We start from the raw sequence: 26867 nt of genomic DNA on the forward strand, positions 1-26867 counted from the left end.
GTGGTAGTGGTTTGAAGATGGGAGACCTATTCGATGAATCATGGGCGCCATATGATTCATTGTTTGACCTACGCCCGCATGTTTCGCGCCGAAAGTTTGTATTTGAATGGTCTGAACACATGGACACCACGTTTGCTGTAAAATGATTCAAAGAAACTGAGATTTATGTGTTTGGGTAGGTGGAAGAATGTGTGGAGAGAGTGCGTGTGTGCGTTCCTGGAACTTGCAGAAAGATAGCAGCAGCAGCGGTAGGTAGCAGAACTTTTTTCATTGCCTCCCTCCCGCTGCGAAAGATAGCAGCAGCATCATCATTGTTGTGCGTTCCCTTTTCATCTTCATCCTCCCTGTACCACTAACAACTTTCGATTCTGTCGTCAACAAGAATCACGTGAAATCCAGCAAAGAGTTTTCCCCCAAAATCCTCTGACCCAGTGCTTGCATCGATATCGAAGTGGAACCAGTGGTACCCCTTGTTTGCTAATTAAGGGTCATATGGTAGAGAGAAAGTGATGGTCGGTTAGGACTCAAAGCAAGCAAAGGAATGTGATCGTCTTAACCTGGTTGCTGGCGCGCGGCCAGTCAGCTGAGATGAGGTGCCGGGAGGTGGCTAGCATTGTCGAATCATCGTCATGGACGTTTTTGTAGTGCGCATTGTTTGGCAATCTTAATTTAAGGGTCATATGGTCATTGATAGGATGAGTTATCAGCACAAGTGAAGAGTGAAGAATCCCGCACAGTTGATGTGAAACGACATATTGCAACAAATTAGGCGGTGGTTGTCCGGTCTTCTATATCTTCTTCCTTCATTCCTTGTTCTTCTTCGTCCTAGAGAAACGCCGGACAAACATTGCGTAGTTTGTCGGTTGGATCTCCCGCACGCTTGGTTGCATTCCCGCGCTGGGAGGGCTGCGATTTGCTTCTTTGCAATGTCCATCAACTTGGCTGAGTGCCAAGAGAGACCCCCAAGTTTTTCAACGAAATCACCCATTTACTCTCTCTTCCCGTCCGTTCTCTTTCTCCCGCATTCTTGGACATGTCTGCGTCTTGTATATGCGGGAACGAAATAGATCTAAAAGTAGAAGAAAAAGAAAATACAGATATCTTCTCTCTTCTATTTAGTTGTTGTTGTTGTTGTTGGTTTTTGGATGTTCCTCGTGGGGTGGTCGCCGCGCCCTCCGTGACAGGCTGCGCGAGAGTCACGCCGTCATGGAGCTTTCCCTCCAAATAGTTCTCCCGGACTGGAGCAAACGACTTCGTACTCTCACGATCTCTGCCGTTCCTGGCGCGAAGAAGCACCATCACGTCGTCAACCCCAGACGATGCTGTTTTTGATATTCTCTGTCGTCGTCGTACCACAACGGCTTCTTCTTCTTCCTCTACTTCGTTTTTCTTCAGTCTAGCAGCAGTAGTAGTTGTTGTGGTAGAAAGGAGCGCCGCTCGTAGAAGAAGAACAAGAAGGGCTTGAGCGTCTTTGGCGCCGTGCCAAACTCCGCCCACCTTCCGAATGCAGGGCGGTTGTGTAGTGTGCAGCTAGTTGTTGTGGTGCATTTTTGCTTCTGCTTCTCTTCAATTGTTTTGGTCCTTCGTTTTTTTGATCTACTTCTTAGAACTTCCGTTGATACAATCTATGTTCTTCAGGAGAATCTGCTAGCATCCTGGATCTACTATCATCCCAATGATGTTCTTCTCTCCACGTTTCGAGAGCAGCAGGAATCGACAAACCAGGTACGCTTTCTTTTATTAACATCATCATATTCTGCCATCTAGGGTGAATTTGTTCTGCCGGGTTACTGTAAATGTGAATTGTGAGTTTACGTTCAACTCGGTTAACTTGGAGTCGGATAGATTTCCCACTTTTCCTCAATTTTATCTCTATACCTTTATTGTCCTATAGGTTTTCTGCTTTATCCTCAGAATCAGGACCTTTTTCTCATTAATTCCGTAATCGCTTCTTTTCTCCCTATGTACTTTAATATAGTTTTTCCTTTGAATGAATTGGTTATATATTCCACTTGCTTCTACGAAGAAAAGGACGACGGGAAGGTGGTCATATAATCGAATCTGGTAGCGATGTGAATTGGTTTTGGAAGAGAGCTTTTCGGGGTCGAATGGGAGAAGAAGATGAAGAGCACGTCTTCAGAAGCCCACATTTGTTTTAGAAATGCATTCTGTCATCATTCTTCTTCTCTTTTCCTTACTTCTTCCTTCATTTTGGTTGTCAGAGTTTGGTGACAAGAATAAATAATATTTTTAAAATGCTCGAGAAGATGCAAGAAAACGGGAGAAAGCTAAAATATTCACAGTTGGTCCCTCTCTCATGAATTTCGATTCTCTTTTCTCTTTTTTTTCTTGTTTTCGAGATGAGACCGTTCTTTGTAGGCGATGAAGCCGTCACTTTCACGTGACATCGTCTTCACTCTCTTCTCGTAAATAAATAGCATTCCCGCAGCAGTTCAGGGATGCTTCTTGTCTTTTCCCGATCAAACGGGTTCTCTTTTCTTGTGCGTGTGGTCTTGGTTGCTACTACTAGCTTATTCTCATGTGACTCGGAATGCGAAAAATTGTTATTGTTTTTTTTCTCCACTGGGCCACTATTACTCTCTCGTTTTCTGTGTCCCAGTCGCCCGGTGAAATAAGAACGACGCCCAGAAAGTTCTCAGAAAGCCCGTTACTTGGATATAGAGACGATCATGTGATCATGATGTGAACCTAGTCAAAGAATTGTGTTCTTATAATGAATGAGGATTCCTGAGCAGAAAAAAAAACTGCAAGCTCCGAGAAGGCCAGTCTTCTAGTCATCAACTGTAGGACAATCCTCAAAATAGAAAAGGATCATCATGGCTGGAGCAACTAGGAAAGCTCATTCTCTTCTGTTATATATTGCGCAATGATAACTTCAATCCAATGAATACGCGATTTTCAAAGAGCAACCGCAAGAAATTGTACGACCAGGAGTGTTGAATATTACATCTGATCATTGGTCTCGTCTCACTGGTCGGATTTCTAGGGTGCAACTGTCACCCGAATATTTTGTACTCCACGCACTCACCTTACGCCAGCTGATACATTCAAATGAAAAGCGCAACTTTTTTTATTATACTAGTCTGGTTGTCCGCATTGTCTAGCACGGGGGAACCCCTTCAACCTTCCGGTCAAAAGACCAAAGTAATAAATCACTGGTGTGCAACATTTGATGAGAGGGACCTCCGCGTAGATTCTGCGCAGATAATGCTTCAGATTAAAGATCAGCCGAATCATACTGTAGTCGCTTGAGAGATATAAGATGATAGAGGTCAATGAACCTTTAGAAATTACCTAGCTAATCTTTACGCGAATCGGGTTTACACCCAACGATGAACTTCCGCCCTGTCTTTTCTTCTGTCTTCTTCCTCGTTTTCCATTTCTAGATCTGCCTTTCTTTTTCGCAATCTCCGCCCTTCCACCTCCTTCTGCAGCCAGTCATAATAATCAAAATCATCTCTAACGGCGATCATCAGCTGGGCAGTCTCATTCCCTTTTGTGAAACTAGGAGGCCGATTAAACCAAAAAGGGAGTTTCATATGATGTATCGTGTCTGTGCTACATATTGCTGCTGCTTACCCTATTGCCCCCCCCCCTCCCCTCTTCTTACCAATCAGCTGACTGTCAGCCGGTGTAGTATCAACACAAATGTCTGATTCAGCACACTGTCACTCTCCTTCTCTTACCTTCTCTCCACCTATCTATGTCTCTTTCTAGCAGCGGAGGCAAGAAAATACAGACACACTCATATCACGTGTATTGACTTCCATCACAGATATAGGGAATCCCTTCTTTTTTCGGAGGCTCTTTATCAACCGACCTTTCTTTCTTAACTTTTTTCATCTCTTCTATCTCTTTCACGAGTCATTTTTCGCGCATGGGGAAGAAAGTGCTAGCCACTTGAAATGTTGCAATTCCTCGAATCTATCTTTCTCTCATTTCTTCACTTTTCTTGAACTTTCTCCGTTTTTTGGGTCCACTGCGCAAGTACTGGCGCCGAGACTCCGAACGGTGCTTGTCACCACCTGGCACCTTCCAACAAGTACAAATAAACTATGGAAGGGATTGAGAGAAACAGAGACAAAAGTACAAACAGTACGGTATACTACGTAGTAATAGCAATATTAATAGTGCAACTCTCGCTTTCTTTTTCGGTTTTTTTTGTTGCGCACCCTCTTCACACATATGACGGTATTGTGTATTGCTCGACTCCCAGTTTTAATGGTATCATGAAGCCGATATATTCGCCGCTCTCCGTTTGCACGCTTAACACCATGTCATCATCGCCAGCATGGCGGCCCGGAAAGAGGAGGGGGAATTCGAAGTGATAGTTTTGCACCTAGTAGGTGGAGCCTGAAAAGTCATGTGATTGATGAGTTGTTCTCTATTGTTCTTCTTCTTTACTCCATGAGGTAGTCATGATGCTCCTGCATTCTTCAAAGAGTATCTGGGTTAGTTGGTTCAGTTGTATACGATGATTGAGAGAGAAAGAGAGAGACTCCCGGGAAATATAGTGTAAAGCATCTTCTCAGATCACCTCTCTCTCTCTCTCTCTCTTGCTCATCTTCCGATCCGTTTTCTATTTTCTCTCATTTCGTTTTTAGTTTAGTCGCCCTGAGTGACAAAAGTTCTTTCTCTTTTTTCTTCTTCTTAACGTTTCAAAAGGTCAGAACTTTGATCTTATAAGCTTCATATTCTCGGGACCTTCTTCTCATTTTTCGTCATGCATCAGCAGTAACAGATGTCATAATCTGTACTAGAAGTGATGATGAAGTATGTCAGGTGTCCATATAGTAGTAGAAATGTTGGTGATGTATCTTTTAGATTACTGTAGACCATCCAAGACAAGAGAGCCGCTTGGGGGTAGATCGGAAGCGGCACTAGTAGAGACATGTACAAATATCCTCCGCCTACTATTATTCTAAGCTTGATCAGTGCCAAATTGGAATGCACACACATTAATTGACATACCAGTGCTCTCAGCTAATACAGTGTGTCCTAGAGCTCCTTCTTCTACCGATGTTGCCGACTTCTCGACCTGTATTTGTATAACCTTTGTGTCTAAATCTCCGCCCTCTCTCTACCTTTTCCCCACTTGGCTTCGTTCCAAATCAAACGAACCCGCATACACACATTCCTCTTGTGTGTATGTGTGCAAGAGGACTGAATTCGAAGTGGGCGGGCCGGCACAGTGTTCTTCGTCCTTTGCTCTTAAAGGACAGTTTGCACCGCCGCGCGGATATGAGTACCTCCGCGACTTTTGCTCCTTTATCAAAATCGCGTGGTTATCCCTTCGAATTCTTGAATTCAGAATTAGATCGGACTTCTCGAAAAGTAACCAAGAACGCGCATGACCAGATTCTAGAGAGAAGCCTGATTTTCGTGTTTTCACAAATTTCGGAAATCACTAAGAATCATGTTCAGACCAGGATTAGATCAAAATTCTGGGATTTAAATATTTTGGTTGCACACTCTGCTCATCGCTCCTTAGATTTTAGCCGATCCCTCGTTTAGTAATAATATCACTGGCTATGATTAAAACCGCGTCTTTTATAATCGGATCTTGGCACTTGGCCAACACTTCCTGTTGTTATACTGAACCTCCATATATCTACATCTGTATGCGATATATTTATTTACATGTAGTTGAGTGAATCTCTCATCTCAATAGGCATTCATTGCCGCTCTTTTTGGTATTAGTCACGGTCTTGCCAAATCCTCTTTTCACACTTTCTACTGTAAAAGATCCCCACCACGCGGTACAGACTTAAAGGGACGTAGACCTCCCATTCTCCAAAAGATAGGCAGTTTTCTGTGTGTTAGAGGCAGTCAAAACGACAGCCGACATTCACATTTCGACGGGTCCTGACGATTTATGTGCCTTTATTCTAACGGAAGAAAGGACGAAGGAGGTGGCGCCTACAAAAGTACATGCTAAAAGTGCAAGTCGTGTGAGTGTTGGCCGGTCGCCAACCACCAGTCACTTCCTCCCCTTTTTTCAGTTCGTTTTTTTCCTACGGACACTTAGAAGGAGGCAATGTAAATTGCTATTATTCGCTTCTTATTGTCTTCGTTGGTGTCGTCGTCGTCATCGTGGAGACGGTGCAAACGACGTAGATACCGGCCACGACGCCAAGGGCGAAAAGTCACGCGTCGAACATAGACCACCCAGCTGGAGGAAAAAAGAAGACGTACCACTCTGTGGTCTTTCTTCCCGTACGCGTGCGCGCGCGGGAAATCTTGCCTTCACGCAGGTGGTACCAGGCCACGCCCCAATCATTTCTCCTTTCCTTCCGATTTCCTTTCTCACCTCCTTTCTTTTTTCCCGCCACGATCATCTTCTTCCTCCGATTCTCATTTGCCGTCTTAAGCGGTGGCACTGTCCTTGGTGGGAAGAGGTGCCGTTCAAAAAGAAGATGGGTGGTGCCTCCTTTCTGACCTTCCTCTCATTCTTTTCCTATCAGCCGGCAGGAAGGCTCCGCCCCCTTCCTCACTCAGCCGGTCGAGTGTCTTTCAAAGGACACTGCTATGTGTGTACGCACCCACCACACTCTAGGAATGCAGTAGTGCTCGCGGGCTCTCGCGCGCGGGAAGGGTTGACTGGCGGACCGCTGCTCACTTCTGCTCACTGTTGGTGACCCTTGTCCCCACCCACTTTCACATGCCTCACACACCCATACAATCGTCCTTTTCCCTCCGCTCAAGCCCTTCCTTCTTTTGCGCACTTGTCAGCTGAGAGAAAGAATTCGCGCGCGTGTGCGTACCTTTTTTTGTTCCTTTTCGGTGTTCTTTTTTACCTCATTCTCGGTCGCCGCGCTCCGCTGAATCCTTCTCAGCTGACCTATCTGACCGATTCAAAAGACAGGTTCTTTTGCTGTCTTAGTCACTATAAAGCAGCTCATTCAACCCACTTCGTTCCTGTCAGTTCCGCGTGCATTTTCTCAATTTGTTGCAAACACAGAGGCTTTGATTGCTTTTGATTGGTCTCTCTTTATCATTCTCGCGCACACCTCCACCTCTCTCTTACCGTCAGTCCCGTTTTGAATTGCAAATATAATTTTTGCAAAGAGATGAACTCTCTTTTGATTATCTTTCTCCGCGTTTTACAGTCCCTAGAATATAGTTTTCCATTCCGTTTCCGCTCTTCTTTTCCGGTTACTAATTCTTTTATTTTTCCTGTAATCCACATTCCTTTCTGTTTTCACTCTTATCTTCATCATTCTTCTTTTATTTCCTTTTATACAGTCATGAGAAAAGAATTCATCCGAATATATCTAGATAATAAATTGGTCTTCGGCGCTTTTTGTTTTCTCTCAATCCATCTAATGACGTCCATCTATTCTTTTATTTCCTTAAACTGAATAAATAACAGTAGCAAAATTCCTTATAGTATTTTTGTTGATCTTAACTTTTCATCATTTTTGTAAGAATCTACAAATGTCAAGAATTCACATTATACGAACACTACGCAATCTAATGTCTTTGTTCTTCTGTCATCTTCCAGTTTTGCGCAATCCACAGTCAAATTCTTCTCCATCTTCCACTTCATCCTCTTCTCACACATGTTTTTTATAAGCCCGACGTCATCTGTCTTTCCCTCTCCACGCACTCGCACGCACCCACCCCACTCGTTCACTGACGTGTTATAATTGCGGCTTGGCATCGTGCCAGGCTTTCGAAATCCTCTCTTCTTCTTCTCTCCGTCCGGTCACGTGCGCGCGAGACAAGCGCGCACCCGTCTGCCGCTTCTTTACCGCCTCCTACTTCTCTTCATTCTTCTTCTATTTCTCTTCTCCCCGGCATTCCTTTATTTTTTTTTCCTTCCCGAGGCCCCACCCACTTTTTTGTGCCCGCCCTTCCACCTTCTCTTCTTTTTTTGTTCTCTTTCTTTTTTCTCTTTTGGCGCCGCCCTTTCCTATAGGTCTGGTTAAAATTTCGAAACTTTTCGTAAACTAGTGACGAATGGGCGGGGCATAAAGAGAAAGAGTTTTCGGATTGAATGGGGAGTATAAGTTTTTGTTGTCATGTGTCCCCGATCGCCGTCCAGTATTGCTCTTCTTCTTCATCTTCTTCCTTCACGTCTTCTACTCCATCATATTTTTGTTGTGGGGTGGTCCATCGTAGTAGTACCAGTCCCATGGCTCATCTCAAAAACAACAAAGTTGTTGGCATCTTGCCAAATGCTCCACCCCTTTTCGCTCCCTCCGTTCGTCTGTTTTTTCTTTTCTTTCGGGCGCTTCTTCTTCTTATAGTCAACGCCGTCGTATTCTCTCACTAATCACATATTCATTTCTTGTTTTTCCGCGTTGCGCGCTGGCTGCGCCCATCGCATTCTCGTGTTCATCACGAGTCTTCTGAATCCTCGTGACTTCTAGAAACCCCTTCTGAAATCCTCATCTCATCATGTTTATTTTCCATTCAAGTCATTATGTTTATTTTCAGAAACTCACCCGACCAAGCTCAACTAGCGTTGGATGAGATGAATCAGAAAAATTCCCGAAAAACGTCGACACGAAAGGTGCCGGCCCAGATTACCGATCTTCCGGATCGTGCACTTGGTATCATCTTTGCAAAGTGAGTTTTTATTTATTTTTTTACATAGTTTCGTTACCTGGAGTAACTGATTAGAAAACAATGAAGGTGGGGAACGAGTGCTCTTTTTGGTTGCTGATAACGGAAAATGGCAACATCACCTATTCGTATCTTCATTCGTTTTCTTTCCACTTTTTCTTTTATCATTTTCTTTTCTTATATTGAACCAATTCATTTTTCAGCTGCTCTTCTACTGACATGACTCGGTGTTCCCTTGTCAATCGGAAGTTCCGCGAGTTCATTGAGGATCTGGAAGATGAACGTTCTGAATCGCTTCGATCCAGTCAGAAGGCCAAGATCTTCATTTGCGACCGTAAACGTGCTATTCTCGAAGGTGTAAGCACCATCACACCAACTCGTCTTGCCAGAACACCAAAAAATAGTGAGTGCTCTGATGCTGGATCTACATCCTATTCCTCAATCGCTTCCACTTCTTCATCTGGAGCTGGAAGCCTTGGCTCAAGCTCAAAAACTAAAACGAGAAAGCAGCAAGCTGAGCAAAAACAAGATTTGCGCAGGAGGAATATCAGTGATCGAACCAAATCCACAACAACATCCGACGACAGTTCTGGATTCCATTCCAAAGCCACCGCCTTCATCAGCGATCAGTATTCTGATCCAATTAATCCACACTGGGCGTTCGATTTCGATTTCGCACCATGGCTCCAAGAGTATGATGTAACGGAGGTCTTCTTCAAGAACTTCTGCTCATTCCTCGAACGCGAGAAAATTGAAGATCCGATGTCCCCGAGTTCTTATAAGGGAAGAACCGCTTTCTATGAGAACCATAATCGAGATAACGCTAACGCAGCATCACTGGCTGAATGCCAAATCACTGATCTGTCTGATGATTCCGTCAAAGAATTGAAATCCCAATCAGCAGGTCGTATTGAACGACTCGTGGAAAGACTCGCCAACATCCGAAACGCTCATTTCACTTTCAAGGACTCCATCTGTTACGGGGCTCGTCCTCCAGCCACCATCTTCTACTTCTTGTCATTGATGCGCGAGAACTTGCGTGCTATTACTTTTGATCATGTGCAATCTGCAACTAAGATCGAACTGCACAAAGTTCTCACATTGGAGAACATCAATAAATTGACTGTGAATCAGCCACAAGAAAGGCAAAGCATTTTTGTGAACGAGGAACTTTTCAAAGATTGGATGAAACTTGCTGATCCAGTACGGAAAGTTATCTCCGTCCATCTGATAGGCTGCCAGGAGTTCCGCCCACAAAATCTCTACGTCGTGGTTCAAGAATGGCTGAAGCTCGAGAAGCCAGTGGAGTTCAAGCAAATTTCCATCGATGGTGGGCCATACAAATACAACGATTTCATGGACCTCATCGAACGTCTCCATGACGTTATCGAGCAGGCTCCACCACGCAGTCCGACAAATCGATCATTTGGAAAATCACCAAACGAGCATACAGTTGTACTCGAGAGAACATGCCAAATTCCACATCCAAAGGACCGAAGATTTGTCATTACTTTCAAATACTGCAAGCTATCAAGGTAAGTTATCGTCTTTAAAAAATCTGATCAATCATTCATTTTCCTATCTTCAGAAAAATGGTACTAGCCATCGAGAAACACAATTCTCCAGTTCCACGGACAACACTGTCACCAGTTCCCGCATTGACACGTCTCATTCGTCCACAGTCTGCTGCATCTGTGATCTCATCGCCAGTTCGCAAGCTCTCTGCTTCACTCAAATCAGGATCACCAATTCCCACCAATAATAGCAGTGGACGCCAACGTAAGAACTTTTTCTTCTGAGATTCTCCCATCATTCACGATCCAAACCCCGTATTTTTCCAACATTTTATTAACTGTTTTTACTTTCAGTTGGACGCCCACTCTCCCATGATCCACTTCTTATGACAGGATGTCGTGAGAACGCAGGAAGTAATGTCTTCACACGAATTGTCAGCTTCTTGGGCACATCGAGTTAGGCGTTGCATAGCACCTGCCCCCTTCCACTCCCTTCGATACCCTTTTGTATATAAAAACACATGTAAATATTGGTTAAACTACACACTTCCACATTTTTTGGCTCTAATGTTTGTACCTTAATCATCATCATCACCTCCACACCACAGCTTTCTTTTGCACCCTTCTCCAACACTCCCACAATATCTTCACCATGACATATATATTTGAAGAGTTTCTATTTTTCTCCTCCCCACTTGTATGTATAATCATCATGATATGATAACTTCTATATAGTCGTTGTCGTGAAATGTTGCAGCTGAGGAAAAATCCTATTCATAGAATTCTACTAATTGTTTGTTTTTTTTTGTATATTTTCCTAAGTTTTAAGTTTATGTGTGTGACCAAGTCAACGCCTATCCTTTTCCTCTCTCTTTCATTTGTTACCCTGTATTATACAGTAGTCTAATTATAGGGCAACTCAATCTTTCTTTCATTCTCAAAGGCTGACTTGAGAAGGCCTTTCTTCCCCAGGAAGGTTTTCATTATTATCCCCCATAGGACCCTAGTATTTATGTACAGTATACCCAGGTTATTTTAAAAATCCCTATTCCACTTGTTATTTGACTCCCAATTGCTCTTATCTACTTTGCTGCTCATTGACGCCTCACCCGAAGAACTGTACGTTGTGTTATGATGGTTTTAATCGAACTTTCTCCTCATCCCGATTTATTGTGGTCCGGTCATCCAGAACCCTACCGGAGAGACCCCCATTGTTTATATCCCCCAAACCTTTCCCATTTCCCCTTTCAAAAATTCCTTTTCCCGGTTTTCGCTCTCTTCTATCCGCACCCAAAAACAGTTCCAGTACCGATTGTCTGTTGTTTGCTCATATCCCAATTTTCTCTCTATCCCTGTCCTAAGAAAAACTTTATCGAACGTATTATACCCTCTGATGATGTCGCTATCGGCTTTCTTTTTATTTTATTCCGCAATCCCAATGCTGAGAACCCAGAAATCTATCGAGAAAAAAATTCCCAAAAATGCCAAAAAATGTGCGAATAAATAATTTTATTTATGTAAAATCTGTGTACTGTTGATGTTTCTGCACTTTTCAACAAAAAAAAACGGGAACCAATGGAATTCGGATGAGATGAGTCACATCAAACGTTTGGAGATCCTAATTCGATGATTCGTTCCGAATGACTTGAACTGTGATCGTCGTCTGGCGATTCTTCAGCGAATCTTTGGAATTCAATGTGACTTCCAAAAGCGTCGACGACGACGTCATAATCAGAATCGTCTAGTTTTGTGGGTATGATGACATCGGAATAGTGGGAAGAGGACGTCGTTCGGTTTTTCAGTGTCGATTGGCGACAATTGAAACGGATAATGGTGTTGGTATAAAGGACATTTGTGAGGAGAAAAAAGAAGAGGGATTTGGAATTCTTTTTCTATTTGATTGTACTTTTAGAGAAGGGAGGTAGAAATAATGCAATTAGAAAACCAAATGGGGGTTTAGGTTTCGAAGGTTATTGGTTTTGGAAAACCGTTGTTCAGTGAAACCCGCCAAAATTCAAATTCGAATTTGAAGTCAAATCAGAATCTTCTAAATCCTCAAAACCATATTTGTAAACGGAGTCATGGCGGGCCTTTGCTGGCCCCGCCATAGTTTCTTTTAGAATCAATATTTTTGGACCAACTGAATCAGATATGGTAGTTGTAAGCCATACGATGACTGATCCAGACCGGGCCGAGCCCTGCCTGTTTTTTCAGCTCATTTCGTCTGTAACTTTGTTTTTAGACAAGATACAGTTAGTTCCAAATAGTATCATTTCGTACGACTCGTTGAGTTCTTTCATATCTGATTTAGTTGGTCCGAAAATATTGATTCTAAAAGAAACTATGGTAGGGCCAGCGAAGGCACGCCAGGGCCCCGCTTTTTACAAGTATGCTGAAAACAAATCCCATCTATTTATCTCTTGAAACTCAAGAAACTTCTTTCTGGAGCCAGGTGAAACTTATTGTCAGGCACACAGAAAACCCACATGATTTATGTGACAATGACTTCTATAAATGGTTGCAACACCACACAGAAAACTATGTCTCTTATCAATTTGAGATGCAAGCTAAAATTAGAATGGTCGCCGCTTATTTTTATCAACAGTGTCTTTTTAAAAACACAGCGATAGTTAGCATATTATCAAAAATATCGTTCGAAGATTGCAAATTTTTTGTTTGTTGTCTAATTGTTTATTTGATAGTCATCTGACGGAAAATAAATTTTTATAAAGTTTCAACCAACTACGGTAATCCTTTGTGGTATTTCTAACATACCCAAGGTATACCAGAGTATCGTAAAGCTACTGCATCTTCAACTCCACCTCTTTTCTGATTAAAAAGAACCGTCTGTAATACTACATGGATAGCTGAAATGCCAGGAATTTTTATTTCCGGCTTTCTAGTTCGAAACTTTGCTGCCGACTTGCGACTTCCGATTTCAAAAGTTTTACTTCCTGTCATCTCTGATGGATATGACAAAGTTCATTCCAGCTATTCTTGAAAACTTGTGAATTGACAGAATACGAAAAATAGAACAAGAGGATTATGAGTGGAGACACAAGAATCGTACTCGATTAGTTCTAGTGATATAAAGTACAAAACTGTCAGGTGACAGGCACGTTTTGGCTTGTACTTGTTCCATTTTCAGAATTCGTTCGCGGGTACGAATATATGATATAGAAAAGCTGAAAACAAAAGTTCCAACTCTGAAATCGTAAACAAGTTTATTACAGAATTCTGATATACCTTGAACAAGAAAAGAGGGGTTGATTTGAATTTGCATAACGTCCAGGTTTACTTTCCAATGAAAGTAAAATGTAAAGAAAGGGGTTTGCTAAATTTTTCCGAAATCTCGCCAAATTAGAAACAGCGTAAAAACTGTGATAGAAGAGCTCCCACACTGTCAAGCCTAAGTTACTTTTTCTTGGCTCCTATGCAAGGTATTGACAAAGTTAGGGGGTGCTTCTATTACAGGTTTTACGGTAGTCTGTTTTATATTCCAGAAAATTCGAAAAGTGATATACAATTTTCAATGCTGGTTGGAATTGAAAAATGTTTCAAAAACTTTCTTAGAACATTTCCGAAATGAATGTTTTAAAGAGTTTTTAAGAATTATTTTTTGAAGCGGTTTTTAGATGTTTTGCAAATTCCTGTTGAATTTTTGAATTATTTTAAACGGATAATGTACTTTTCTACACTTATCACTGCACTAATCGTTGGTTTTTAGACGGTGTCCCCTTTTAAGGATTCAGCAGACTGCCCGATTTAATTGTATTCTTTCTTTTCTCTATGATCCGAACGCATTATTTTTTTCTTAATATGCCCAAATTGACTGTATAACCTCAAATACCGGTCACTAAACGCTCGATTTCATAAACGGCGTATAAAGCAATTACGTTGGGATTATAACGGTTATTCAACTCTTTCCGTCGTACTTGATGTTTGAGTAAGTTGATCCATGTAAAGTACTTTCATAAATCCAAAGAGTCTACAACAAATATCTGTGATTTGTTTTGTATGATTTGTGGGTAAACATAAAAAGGGAAGCGCATTTTTTGCTGGATGATGACTATGAGAAAATGTGACCGAGTGTGTGACCGGGAAGAGTGTCTCGAATTCCACTTGTCCAAGATGATGACACATTTCGAAATCTTGTTTTTGTTTTGAAATAAAATAACTCCCTATGACTAACAACTCATGTGTCTGTTTGTCTGTTAGTCTAGTGGTTTTGATTGACAGACAAAGGGCAAAAAGATATATCCAGAAACACGTGTTCAACAGGACATCTCTCCGGGGGGTATTCCTACAACTTTACGGGGCTAAATGGAGAATTTTCGGGAGAGAAAATCAGAGTCAGGTGATTTTGGAATTTCACTCTCGAAAGTGCAAGGAATCTGAAAAGTTTGGGGATGACAATTTTGGAAAAAATGCTGGAAGTTAGTCATGTGATTGGTTTCAAAGGTGACTCCAAAATGGTTGCGATCAAGTGCTCAAATTGAGAAAGAATTCTTCTATAGGGATTTTTAAATGACAGAGATTTAAAACCTTAAAGAATCAAATAGCAGAAAGTTCCGAAGTAGAAACATTATTTTAAAACTGGAATCAACTTGGAGAACGCCATATTTTCTCAAGCAGAAGCCCACTCAAACCGTCAAGTTTGACCTCAATCATCTCGATTTTTGTGAGAGATATCAAACATTTTTTAATTGATAAAATGTTGGTGATAATGAGCAAAATAATTTATCAGTTGACACATTTCTAATATCTTTCACATAAATGGAGATATTCGAGCTCAAATTGACCGTCTGGGTGGGCTTCTATTTCATGAAATACTGTATAAAGTGTTTTTACAGTACACTTGAATGCATCGAAATTATTAAGATTAAGGTGCTACTCAAGATTCATAGTGCGACTGCAAAACACAAAAAGTTTAGAAACTCTGAGCAAACAGAGACTGTGATAGCACGCACTAATGAGCTTCATACATATTTTGGGTTTATACACTGCACACTTTTTCTGGAATCCTGGAATCCAACAGCTCCTACTTTATCTGAGGTTTTCTTATCAAAGTTTGGCCCTTTACAAATCCCGAGTTCTGAGTTCATACTTCAAACTTGCAAATGTCTAAACTCCAAACGTTCATTTCACATCATCCATTCATTTGCCCGCTCCATTTTTGATTTTTTGCCTTTCCAGAGAAACCACCAGAAACCCATTATTCATGTCTGCTAGGCGAGGGCGGCGAGACCAGCCTTTTTTCTCATTTGAGCTCCTCACTAGACGAATTCAGAATGTTTTTCTCTCTCTCTCTTCGAACCTCACGTGCCTCTTCCGACTCCCGCCGTTCCCCACAGCAACGAATCACGTTGGTCGTCTGACTGTGAGATTCATGTGACTGGAAAGCTGAGATGGGAAAGAAGAGGAAAAAAGGGAAAGGGAGCCACTTTAGTTATATGCAAAATGAAATTTATAACGTCAACCGAATAGAGGGATCTGACGAGGAGCTCACGTCTTCAAACGAACATGGAGGGAAAAACAAAGGGAAGCTTTGTTCGATTGTTGAGAGGGAATAGCTAGAGCTGAAAAGTAAATTTGGCAACTTAACAATAATCCGAATTCCGAACGGTTCTTTTCAGATTGTATCTAACCCTGGACCATAAATCAATCTTATAAAACGTTCTCATCTCTTGATCTTCTAGTCTGCATTTTTGTAGACTTCCAATTCAATCGAAGTATATCAGTTCCCACACCAAACTAGATTTTCTTTGATCTCTCTTTTCCATTTACATATTTTATCGTCTGTAGCTTGGCTGAATGGAAGATGTACAGACTAGAGACGGGGCAGATCATTTAGGAGGGTAATTATAGATAGCGGCAAACGATTCGAAGACAATTGCCCTTGGTTATGTAGTGTGTTTCGATGGTCATACGGACCTTATGTAATGGTAATAATTCCGGGAAGTTTATGAATGGGGGAACTCGATTCCAAGAATTGGTCAAGCAAATGTTCCTGATCGAAGATCGCTTGATCATTCGAGTCTCCAGGTTGTAAAAACTTCAAAAAGGGACGGAAGAATGTAGAAAACGTAACACGTGATCATAGAGAATTGAAAGTCAGCGAGCTGTCAATGTTAATTTTTATCTCTAACCAGGTTGTCGGCATCAAACTGGAATGAAAACTTTTAAAACTTACAATGAACGAAAAAGCGAAAGAGGGAATGAACGAAAAAGCGAAAGACGAAAAAAATCTTTAAAACATCCGAGTTCTATTCTGAGTTGTAGGAAGAGCTGCAATTTGCAGAATACGTATAAATTTAAGGACTCCGTGGGGTTCGGAAACTGCTTATCATATACGCCTTATTTATTTATGCCGTTAAACCGGTATTAGATAGGCCGGCGTTTCTAGTTCCAAGGTCTCTCCGAAGAGCCCTTCTATTTAAAGGACACTTCAATATTTTTTCTGGCCTTTTCCAAACTTGTTATAGAAAAAATAAGTGAATTATTGTTAAAATCATATGGAAAGCTATTAATTTCACAAAAGTTAAAATTTGAAAAAAAACTTTGTTTCAACAAGTTTTTGGGAATTTGTAGAATGTTCGGTGTGTTTTTCACTGATAGTGAGAACGTCCGGAACTATATAATTTGAAGCAATTTTGAGAGGCCACTTTTTTACAAGGGCACTGTAACTTTTCCAAGCCGGTCCTTTTTATTAGAGGGCCCAAATACATGTTTTATTTTTGTATTAGAGGTTTTTGTTTCTGAACCAACATATCTAAATCAGCGATGTGAGCAACGGAGTTAACAAGAACGAAAAAGCAGTTCCTGAATCTCGAAATGCCGAAGAAATCCATCTGATTCGTACTTCTTTTTTTCAGAGACTCAAGACTATAAATTCGGAACAGTTGCATTATTGCTGAAAAAGTTTCCAATGATTTTTCTCCTTAAATGTGAAGAGCAGACAGAACGATATGACCCAGGTGAATGGGTCTGCCTTGCGAAAAACTTGTACCTGAGGAAACGCTCTTTTATTTACCAATCTAAACTCTTCCTCAGTTTTTCGCAACTGTAAATAAAATTTTTTGTGAGATTTCTAGAGTTAATTTTTCAACTGAAACCTTGCTTTAGGGATCAAACTTTTCAAAAACTCGCCTGAACCAAAAAAAAAAAGAAAAAAAAATGTTACCGTATTTCCTCTAATAGAGGCCCATGGGCTTCTATTTTTCAATCTCCTTTTCGGGGTGAAAAGAAAAAAACAGCACGAGCAGGGTGGGCTTGAATTAGAGGTGGGCTTCAAATCATACTTGTAAAATTCCCCGCCAGACCCCGGGCCAGTATCAAAATCCTGTATTTTTGGGCCAAATGTTGAGCTCTCAATATGATTTTCTCTATTTTTTTGTTGTTTTAATTGTTTGTCTGTTTAATTGAAAAAGATAAAAAACTCGAAAATAAAATTTTGATCGAAAAAAATCACATAAGGGTCCCCCCCCCCCTCCCCCTTATGTGTTTTTTGATATTCTCAAAACTTGTGAAATGGCGGGCCCGCCGGGCCTGACCGGGCCTTTGAAATTTGGAAAAAAGCCCGACTTGGTTTTTTGTTTAAAACTAAAAATAAATATTAAACTTTTCGAAAAAAATTCAAAATCAATCAGATTTTGTACAAGCAGCGGTACCGCCCGAGATTTTGCATGTATGCTCTACAGTAATCCATACAAGTCAGAGTTGATTGTTTTTTACATCATACTTTTTTCATCTATTTTTATTTCACGATGAGCAATGCCTTGAAGAAATCAAAAACCTCCGTCGTTCTTGTGATTTCTTTTAATTATATTCTTGTGAAAACGATGACAGTTTTTTTTAAACCAATATACATTCTTTTATTGAAGACCCGCTTCAACGGTTTCAAATATTAAAATTAAACTTTACAATTTGTTAGACAATCTGATTCTGAAACAAATGGAAAATGTTAGGAACGGGGGGGGGGGGGGGTTTCAGAAGACGACGAAAATGAATATGCATACAGTTGATATCGATTTTTCGGGGGGTTGATTGGATACAAATACAGAAAAATGAAGAGGATACAGATGCTCAATTGAAGTCACTCGAGAGACACAGATTTCACAGATAAACTTTTTTTCAAATTGGGAACCGGATGGATTTAATGGAAACAGCTAAAGGGGAAAAAATGGAAGAGAAATGAAACAGGGATAAAAAAATTAGGGGGACCCGGGACAGAAAAAAGTGATGGACTATATGGAGACTAAAATCAGGGGGATCATAGGATGGGGGAAAAAATAAAACTGAACTGCTCCAATCGTATAAAGCTAGAGATGAGAGGGGGAGGGGGGAGGAACTAGACGAAAAAAGATATTTATTTACAGCATTCCACGACGGAATCGTTTTTGAATCATTGGTTGTGGTTTCTGTTCAATTTTAATATTGGCCATTCCTGCGAGATTGGCAACAAAGTTGTTCTGTTTCTCAGCCAAAGCTGCATCCATCACAAGTTGGGATTGTGGTTTTAGGATCTGGAAATATAACACATGTTGTCTCGATCCAATTTGATTCAAATTTACCTGGAAGGAGCATAAAAGGTTCTCGTCAACATTCATCACTGCTCCAGCATTGTCGAACTCTCCGCAGTAATTGGGTGCGGAAAATACAGTAACCAATCCACGTCTTCCGAAGAATTCGTAACCGTCTTCTACGACTTGGTGTCCTCGAACCACAATATCCAAATCCATTTTTTGAAGGAACTGAGCAAGAACATCCACACCGAATACATAACTGACACCTCTTTCATTTGGTGCCCATCCAACGACTGTTGCATCTGGATCAGACCAGAGAACATCACACAGAAGACCAGTTTCCTGAACATCACATGGACGAGAGAGTCGTTTCAATTGGTCGAGAGATCGAAGATTCGGAGAAAGACCACCGTGGCAGCAGAAGATTTTGTTATCGATGAGAGCGGCGACTGGCATACAGTTGAACACATCTTGGAAGCATTTCCATAGTTTTACACTGTATCGTCTTTTGCCTGAAAATTGTCATTTGGAAGAAATATCATAGTTTAAAAAAGTCGTCACGGTTTTTTTCTATACAGTTTTTCTTTACCGTACCGGCCAGTTCAGATCTGAGTACCCAAAAATTTTTTCTAAGATAATCTTGTCAACTAATAAAATATGTGTGATCTTATGATAAATAATTTGTCAGTTGACAAGTTTCTGATATCTTACACAGGAATCAAGTTAATTAATTTCAAAGTTGATGGACTGGGTGGGCTTCTATTAAAGGAAATACGGTGTGCTAATAGAAGCCCACTGAGACCGTCAACTTTGAGATGAATTATCTCGATTCCTGTGGAAGTCAGAAACAATTTGTCAATTGATAAATTATCTATTATGATATCAAAAATATTTTATCAGTTGAGAAGTTTTTCGTATCTTTCACAGGAATGGAGATAATTGAGGTCAAAGTGCTCTGGGTGAGATTAGAAGGAATGTGGTAATCTAAATTACTCATTTCGGTATCGTAGTTCTTTTTCCTTCAATTATATTTTCCCTATTCCAATCCGGATACCTAATCCAGATCATCTGTATCTGTTATCCAATCTGTTTCTATCAATACATGCCCATTTCCATAATAATAATATGAATCGGGGCAAGAGATGCATATGTTCCAGCCACTTACATTCGTCATAAAATCCATAAATCCTATTGAGATTGGCCACTTCGTGATTGCCACGCAGCAAGAAAAAGTTGTTTGGGTACTTGATTTTATAGCACAACAACAAGACGATCGTCTGAAAATCAAAATCCGTTGTTTTTTGGTCAATTTCTTCTTTCAAGGTGTTTGTGTTTTTTTTTTCGATTCGCCAGACTATTTTCTCTGGGATTGAACATAAACGAAGGTAATTATGGGATTTTTCGTTCATTTCCTTCTCCTCTTCCTCATTTTGATTCAAAAGAAAAAAATAAACGGCAGAAATTTTGTCACATTTCTATGAATAGGATGGCGTAGAAAGTGAAAGAAAAAACAGAGTGCGTCCGATCGAACATATTGTTAATCGCGTTGAAGAAGACGTCAGTCATACGGGACTGACCGTCAAATTTAGTGAAAAAAATCGAATGACTCATGATTTATTATCCTTTCGGCGAAGGTATATTATAATAAGATTTTGAAAATGGACAAACCTCAATGCTTTTCGGTCCTCGATCCACATAATCTCCCAAGAAGAGATAATTTGACTCTGGTGGGTAACCGGCAAGATTGAACAGACGAAGAAGATCAGCGAATTGTCCGTGAATGTCTCCTGGAATATGAAGAAGTTGAATAAGAGGAGCATGTGAATCATAAGCTACAGTAAGAGACTAAAAGTCATTAATCGAAATGAGCCTCTAATTTCCGTTCCGATCTAACAACTTCCGATTTTATCATTCATCTAACAAATCAAAAATCGGATACATTTTCTGATCCAGATATCAGAAATCTATTTTTTTTTCCATTTTGCTTACCTCCAATTTTAAGAGGAGGCTCCAACTCCAGAAGCATCGGTTGATGCATGAAGATCTGTCTGGCCAAAACACAAACCATTCGAATTTCATTCTCAGTCACATCCAGTGTCTTATGCCAGGGTTTCACGGATACCAGCGTCGAAATCAGTTGGTCGATATTGAGCTCTCCAAAGCTTGAAGATGAATTTTTACGGCGCATCATCTGGATTTAATTGATGCTGAATACATTTTTTATTTCTGATGAAGAGGAGAAACAAAGAAAAAGAAGAATAGAACGAGAGAACTGTGAGTAAAAAAAAGAAGTGAGGTTATGGCTGATTAAACTCAATGCTGCTGGGTCTGAAGTTGACCATAAATGGAAAAAATGTAGGTGTCGGAAGGTGAATCAAAATTGAAAGGATGAGAGAGTGAGATCAGACAAAGAGACCTAGGCAGTGAGAGAGGTTTTTGGGCGCGGTCGGAAAGAAGAAGAAGACTTCAAAGTGATTTGATGAAATGACCACAATTTTGAAGACCACCATCAAATCACAAAAAAGTGGGAGACAGAAAAAATGACAGAACTGATTAGAGAATTTTTTGCAAAGATAGGTTCAGAGAGAATTCGGTGTTGTTTGGAAAATTTTGTTTTTGGTAGAGATGGAAGTAGAAGAAGAAACTGGTATTTGAAATCGAGAAAAATGGGCGGAGTCTAGGGGGAAAATACAGAGAAAAGGAGGAGAAAAAGAAGAGGAAGAGGTGCACGATTAGTCTCCGAGAGGACGTTTGGATTATCGAAAGTGGAACACAAGCGGCACCTTTTCCCAGGCAGGCAGTTACTAGGATTTCTACCCAAAAACGGAAAAGAACTGATTTGCATACTGTGTAGGTGGTAGAATAGAGGAAGAAGACGTGAGTAACGGTGGTCAGTGGGAGACCGATCGGATTGAAGAGCGAATTGGTTGTTTTTGGAATTGAAATGAGAAAAACAGTTGGATGTTTTTGCACATGTACAAGGTCGGTTGAGTATATGAGAGAATGTGTGTGGTCGGAATATTTATGAGAGTATTTTAAAAAACAAAAGAAAATGAGAAAAGTCGTTCATGGAATATCGAGACGAAAAATAGAAGATTGCGAATTCATTGAACCCGTGAAGAATTGAAAATTGAAAAGTAAGGATCTACAAAAGAAGAAAACCTTTCAAAGGAAACAGGAATTCTGAATAATTCTGGGTTTCAGAATTTTGAATTTTCGAATCGAACGAGTAGATTTCCGGTTACAGAACTTGAGTTGGCGAATACAAATTCGAGGTTCGGAAACCGGATTCAAAATCTGGAAAAATCAAACTTTCTCTGGCAGCAAAATAAAATATTCGAGTTTGTTACAGCACCCAGAAAGTCCTCGGATCCCTTTTGTTGCCAATAACATCCAGAGGAAAAAAAACAAAAAAAAACGAGTAAACTTTGTCAACTGCAAGAAGAAAAGAAACGAAAAAAAACATTTTTCGAAGCTCATGACAACTATGGTGACACCACGGAGTCGTAGAAAAGTAGACAAGGAAGTGAAAAAAAGAAAAAAAAAGAAAAGATTCAAATGAAAAATTGCCGTAAGAAGAGCATCCTTCATTTGCGACGTGGCAGAGAATGCACCTATCTGGACGTCTCCTAAGGAAAAGAGAAAAAGAGAAGAAGAAAAAATGAAATGATCCATCATCAAAATGTGGCAGATGACGACTCCAGGAAGCTGTGCTGACAGAAACAAAAACGAAAATGCGATTTTGTAGGGGAAAAGACAAAGAAAGGGAGATGCTGTGAATTGATTCACCGGCATTCTGGTGGCCTGGAAAGAAAGTTGAAAAATAAAAGGAAAACATGACGTGTAGAAAATGAGAAATTAAATCGGAAGAGCCGGATCATCTTCAGGATTTCAGGAATCAAAATGTTCCTATAACATCATAAAAAAAGATTAATGAAGGTTCATAAAATTAATCCAGAAGTAACGATATTCGAGTCAAATCACCGAACTATTTTAAAACTAATTCAATGCCACAAACTAAACAGTAATCAGTTTTCTGAAATTTTTCGGTCGAACAGTACGCATTAAAATAATTAGATTAAATAAATTTCCATCAAATTGGATTGAAAATCAGCACTCATCGAATTGATGGGCGGAGTGAAAACTATTATTCTGGTACAAAAAATGGGAGCTGTGGAAGAGAAACGACGAGCAAAAGTCCCACGACGAAAACTACAGTAACCTAAGAATGTTTTGATTTTTAGGATTTATTTCTCGTTTTTCACCGTTTCTCCTCGAGTTTTTTATGTCATTTTTCATCATAAAAATCGGAAGCCACCGGCGTTTTGTACCAGAAAAATAAGAAAACAGAAAAACGACAAGTGAAATTGAAACAATTGCCAAGAGTCGATATCAGAAACTCAATTGAAACAATCCAAGTTTTGTTCTCATTTCTGTGTATTGGATTGAAAGAGGATAAGAAGACGACGACACACATGTTTCGACAGTTGCTTCTCGGTGCGATCTGTGCTCTTTTTGTATAGGGGAATCAATTTTGCCACATGTTTTGAGAGGAGAATGAGAAAAAATGTCTTCCTCCCGGCACATTGGCAAAAAAGTTCTCTTACTCTTGATCTCATATTCTTTTCACTCCTCAGTCAACTCGAAAATTCATTTTCTGAAAAAAAAACGTCAAAAAACAGAAAACGAGGAGGAGGTGATTCTAGAGGAGTGTCTTAAATTCTCTCATCAAGATGAATAAGTTATAAGTGTATCCCCTCCTACCTACATTCGGTTTCGACGTCTTCTTTTTTAGTATCTCTGTGACATCATTTTGATCTTCTTATAAGCGAACCGAATCAGTGAAAAAAGGAAGAAGAAGAAGATGGAAGCGAGGCTTTGAACAAGGAAAAAAAAGATGGTCGCCGTGTTTTGGAGCAAAAGTTTTTCGAGCAAACGTTTTTTTGTTAGAAAAAGGAAGGAAGTACTTGAGAAATTATGATTAGATCGAGAAAAAAAGTAGCTGACAGAAATGGAAAAAAGTCGTGCAGAAAGCAAAAATAAAATTGCGCTTGAAGAGCAAGATAATGAGATTCCAATGTAGATTTTAGTTCCAAGAGAATCTTGTATCTTAAGGATCATTCGAGTGGAAAAGTGTGAAAAAAGTTTAAGAAAAAAAGAGAGAAAATTGAAGTTCCCTTTTTTGTGCTTTTCCGGAATAAGGTACACATGTCCAAAGGAAAATCTGGGTGGAAAAAAAATGAAAAAAATAGGAGGAAAATGTAGTGAGAAGAAGGAAAAGAAGAAGAAGAAGAAGGAAGAAGGATTGCGGTTGCAAGTTTTCTCAGGGGATATCATGAGGGTTCGACCTTTTTTGCCACGTCATTTGACTAGCAGTTCCATGGTCGTAAATTTGGATGCAAAAACAATGGAGGTCTTGTTGGAAGATTTCGAGTTTTCGGTTTTCGAAGTTTTTAGAATCTATTGAGGAGCACTATAAAATTGCTCAATAAAAATTGAGTTCTTAATATCTAAAATATCTTCTTTGAAATTTGGAATATCAAGTGCTGGATCGTAGAAATCAGAAGGCATAGGTTAGGCGTCATCATCTCAGACAGCTCAATTGGATAAGAACCTCATAAAAATAGAAATGGGTGGATTGATATCCAGGAAAAAAGACAACAAAAAACAACACCTGACATCTGGCAGAGCTGTTAGTCTTGAAACTAACAGGCAAGTATTATGAGGATCCAGAAAGTAATTGCACGAAAACAACGGAAAAAACTTCTTCCTGATTAATCGTAACGGAAGTGACCAGAATTCTGAACGGGATACTAGCATGTGGATTGTTTTTATTCTTTCGCCTAGCCTTGAAAAATACTTGGAAGGGGTCATTTACACATAAATACCGGAAATTTGGGGGAAAGAAACACACCACAAACGCCAACACCCTCATTTCCTGCTTCTGAAGAAAAAGAGAGAAGGCAAAAAATAGAAAAATAAAAAGAAAGTTTAGTTAGTTCTTTTTTGTGTGTTTGGGACCATTGACCTGGAATCTTTGTGAAGCAGCATTCACAGAAAAAAAAACATCGGAATATCTGGTACTCAGGTTTCAAGGAACGGCATGTGTGACGACAATTTTAAGTGAAAAGAAAAGAGAGAAAAGTGAAGAGGATTGAAAAAAGAGCAGAATGTTCGAATTTGGGTGTGATGGGGTTAGTGAATACTAGTTTGGAAAATTGTAATCATTTTTGATAAGGGTTTTGAATAAAACAAAGAGAATACTATAGTAAAACTATCGGAAAAGTATTAGGGGGGTTAAGTGTGATGTTATTTTCTAGATACAATTCAAAAAAATGATAGTAGGTGTTTCTAATCAAAATTATATGTATGAACGTTTATATTGAGAAAAATCGTATCTTTAATAGAAGGGCCCTCACATTGTCAAGCTTGAGCTCAATTATCTCAATTCTCATGCAAATTATCAGAATTGGGTTAACTGACAAAAATTTCTGATATTATGATGAACAATTTATCAGTTGACAACTTTTGTATAGCTTTGACAGGAAGCGAAAAAAATCGGCTCTAACGTCATGGGGCTCTTCTATGAGAGGTTTCACTGTAGTCATGTTCCAGAATAAGATCCTATACGTGTAGTTAAAAAGTAGTTAAACTCATACTACTCAGAACTGATCAGCTCAATCAAGAAAGCTCTGAAAATATATCAAAGACACATAGATCAGGGTTATCAGACAATCAACAACAACAGGTGGCATATGTTCTACTACTCCACTTTTCTATATCAGAAACCATTTCCGACGGGGGTGCGGAAAAGTTTTTTGCGAGGGTGGAGAGGAGGTTGGAAAAATGAAATAATCACATGACATCGGAGGTCAACCCTCACAAAAATTCTCCTCACTAATCCGATGTTTGTGAATTTACCTCTCTCTCCCGTACCGACTATGTACCTCATGTACTTACCCACACAAATTACATCATTACTTCTCATAAGAAATTTGAGGAACAGGAAACTTGAACAGTAACTTTTTGAACATTGGAATTTGGAGAGAGTCAAAGAAACAGTTCATGTGTTGATGAAGTTTTAGATTTGATTGAGGAGGTCGGGACAGGATAATTTGAAAACTAAATTTACCGTAAGAACTGTAATACTGGTCTTTAAGCTCAATTCTCTCCACTTCCGTAAGGGATATCAAAAATCTGCCAACTGTAAAGTATTAGTGATATTATGATACAAAGTTTATCAGTTGACAAACTCTTGATATCTATTATAGGAATCGAAATAATGGAGCTCAAAGTTTTTACTACAGTTTTTACGTTAACCGGTTTTCAGGTTTTCCTTGGTTTCAATGGCAAGACCAACTCTGAAGTCACGGAAAACCTGAAGAATTCCATTTCTTAAAATTCCGGTAGATGTTCAATAATAATCTTACCAAAATTGTACTAACCTGTTCAAAAATCAGAGGTTTTGAACTACTCAAAACCCGCGAAGAAACTTGTTTGTGAGCGTGTGAAAGTGCCACTGAACAGGACAATCAGTTGGGTACACAAAAAGGTGACCTTCTTCTTTTTTTTTCTCTAAAAAGATGAAATGAGCAATGAACTTTGAAACTTTGGCTCTTGTAGAGAAAAAAGTGAATGAAAAAACGATGATGCATAAGAGATGCCTCCTGCTATGGATGAATGGAAATTCAGAACAACCAAATTTTGATGAAATTGGCGCCCAAAATGAATTCGCAACTTGTTGGGAAGAGTTTTTTTGGGGGTGGATAGAGAGTGAAATCTGTGAAAAATGGAAGCGAACGGAAGAAGGAAAGCATGAGGAAAGATGAAAGCACAACTCCTTTTTTGTTGTGAAAAAAGAAAAGAATTTTTGAAAAATGAAGAAGAAGAAGATGTTGTTTTGAACACATTCTGGGGTCGGGGGTGCCTATTGTCAAGTGCATCGGGACCTAGAAGAATTCAATTATTCTTTCTTGTTTTTTAAATTTATCATAGAAAGGCACACTTCAGTTTTTTGGAAAAAGGAAACAATGACGTAGATGGATGAAGTTCATCTATTTTTTCCTCCAACCTCTTCAGACAGATGAATTAGAATGATGAGAGGGGAAGTTTCAAGAGCTTTCTAAAACTAGAGATCTTCGAATGAGATTTAGGGTGGATTTTTAGACAAAGGAAGTTGCCTACAGTAATCTTTATACGAGAATTGAAAATATGCCAATTGCCAAATTTTCACTAT

The 26867-nt window shown here is 39.8% G+C and overlaps 2 protein-coding genes across 2 annotated transcripts; one reads left to right on the forward strand and one right to left on the reverse strand.

Annotated features, from left to right (window-relative positions):
* Nucleotides 1–8449: 8449 nt before the first annotated feature.
* On the forward strand, nucleotides 8450–10567 carry CBG09680 (the record flags this gene model as incomplete). The annotated part of the gene is made up of 4 exons (XM_002637122.2): nucleotides 8450–8595; nucleotides 8796–10127; nucleotides 10181–10371; nucleotides 10461–10567. The coding sequence occupies 4 exons, from the start codon at nucleotides 8450–8452 to the stop codon at nucleotides 10565–10567; spliced, it is 1776 nt and encodes a 591-aa protein (XP_002637168.2).
* Nucleotides 10568–18478: 7911 nt separating this feature from the next.
* Nucleotides 18479–20822, reverse strand: Cbr-pph-1 (the record flags this gene model as incomplete). The annotated part of the gene is made up of 3 exons (XM_045237598.1): nucleotides 18479–18631; nucleotides 18680–19143; nucleotides 20621–20822. The coding sequence occupies 3 exons, from the start codon at nucleotides 20820–20822 to the stop codon at nucleotides 18479–18481; spliced, it is 819 nt and encodes a 272-aa protein (XP_045093983.1).
* Between the last annotated feature and the right edge of the window lie 6045 nt (nucleotides 20823–26867).

The sequence above is a fragment of the Caenorhabditis briggsae genome, assembly GCF_000004555.2.
Source record: "Caenorhabditis briggsae complete genome, chrV, whole genome shotgun sequence".
Lineage (NCBI taxonomy): Eukaryota > Metazoa > Nematoda > Chromadorea > Rhabditida > Rhabditidae > Caenorhabditis > Caenorhabditis briggsae.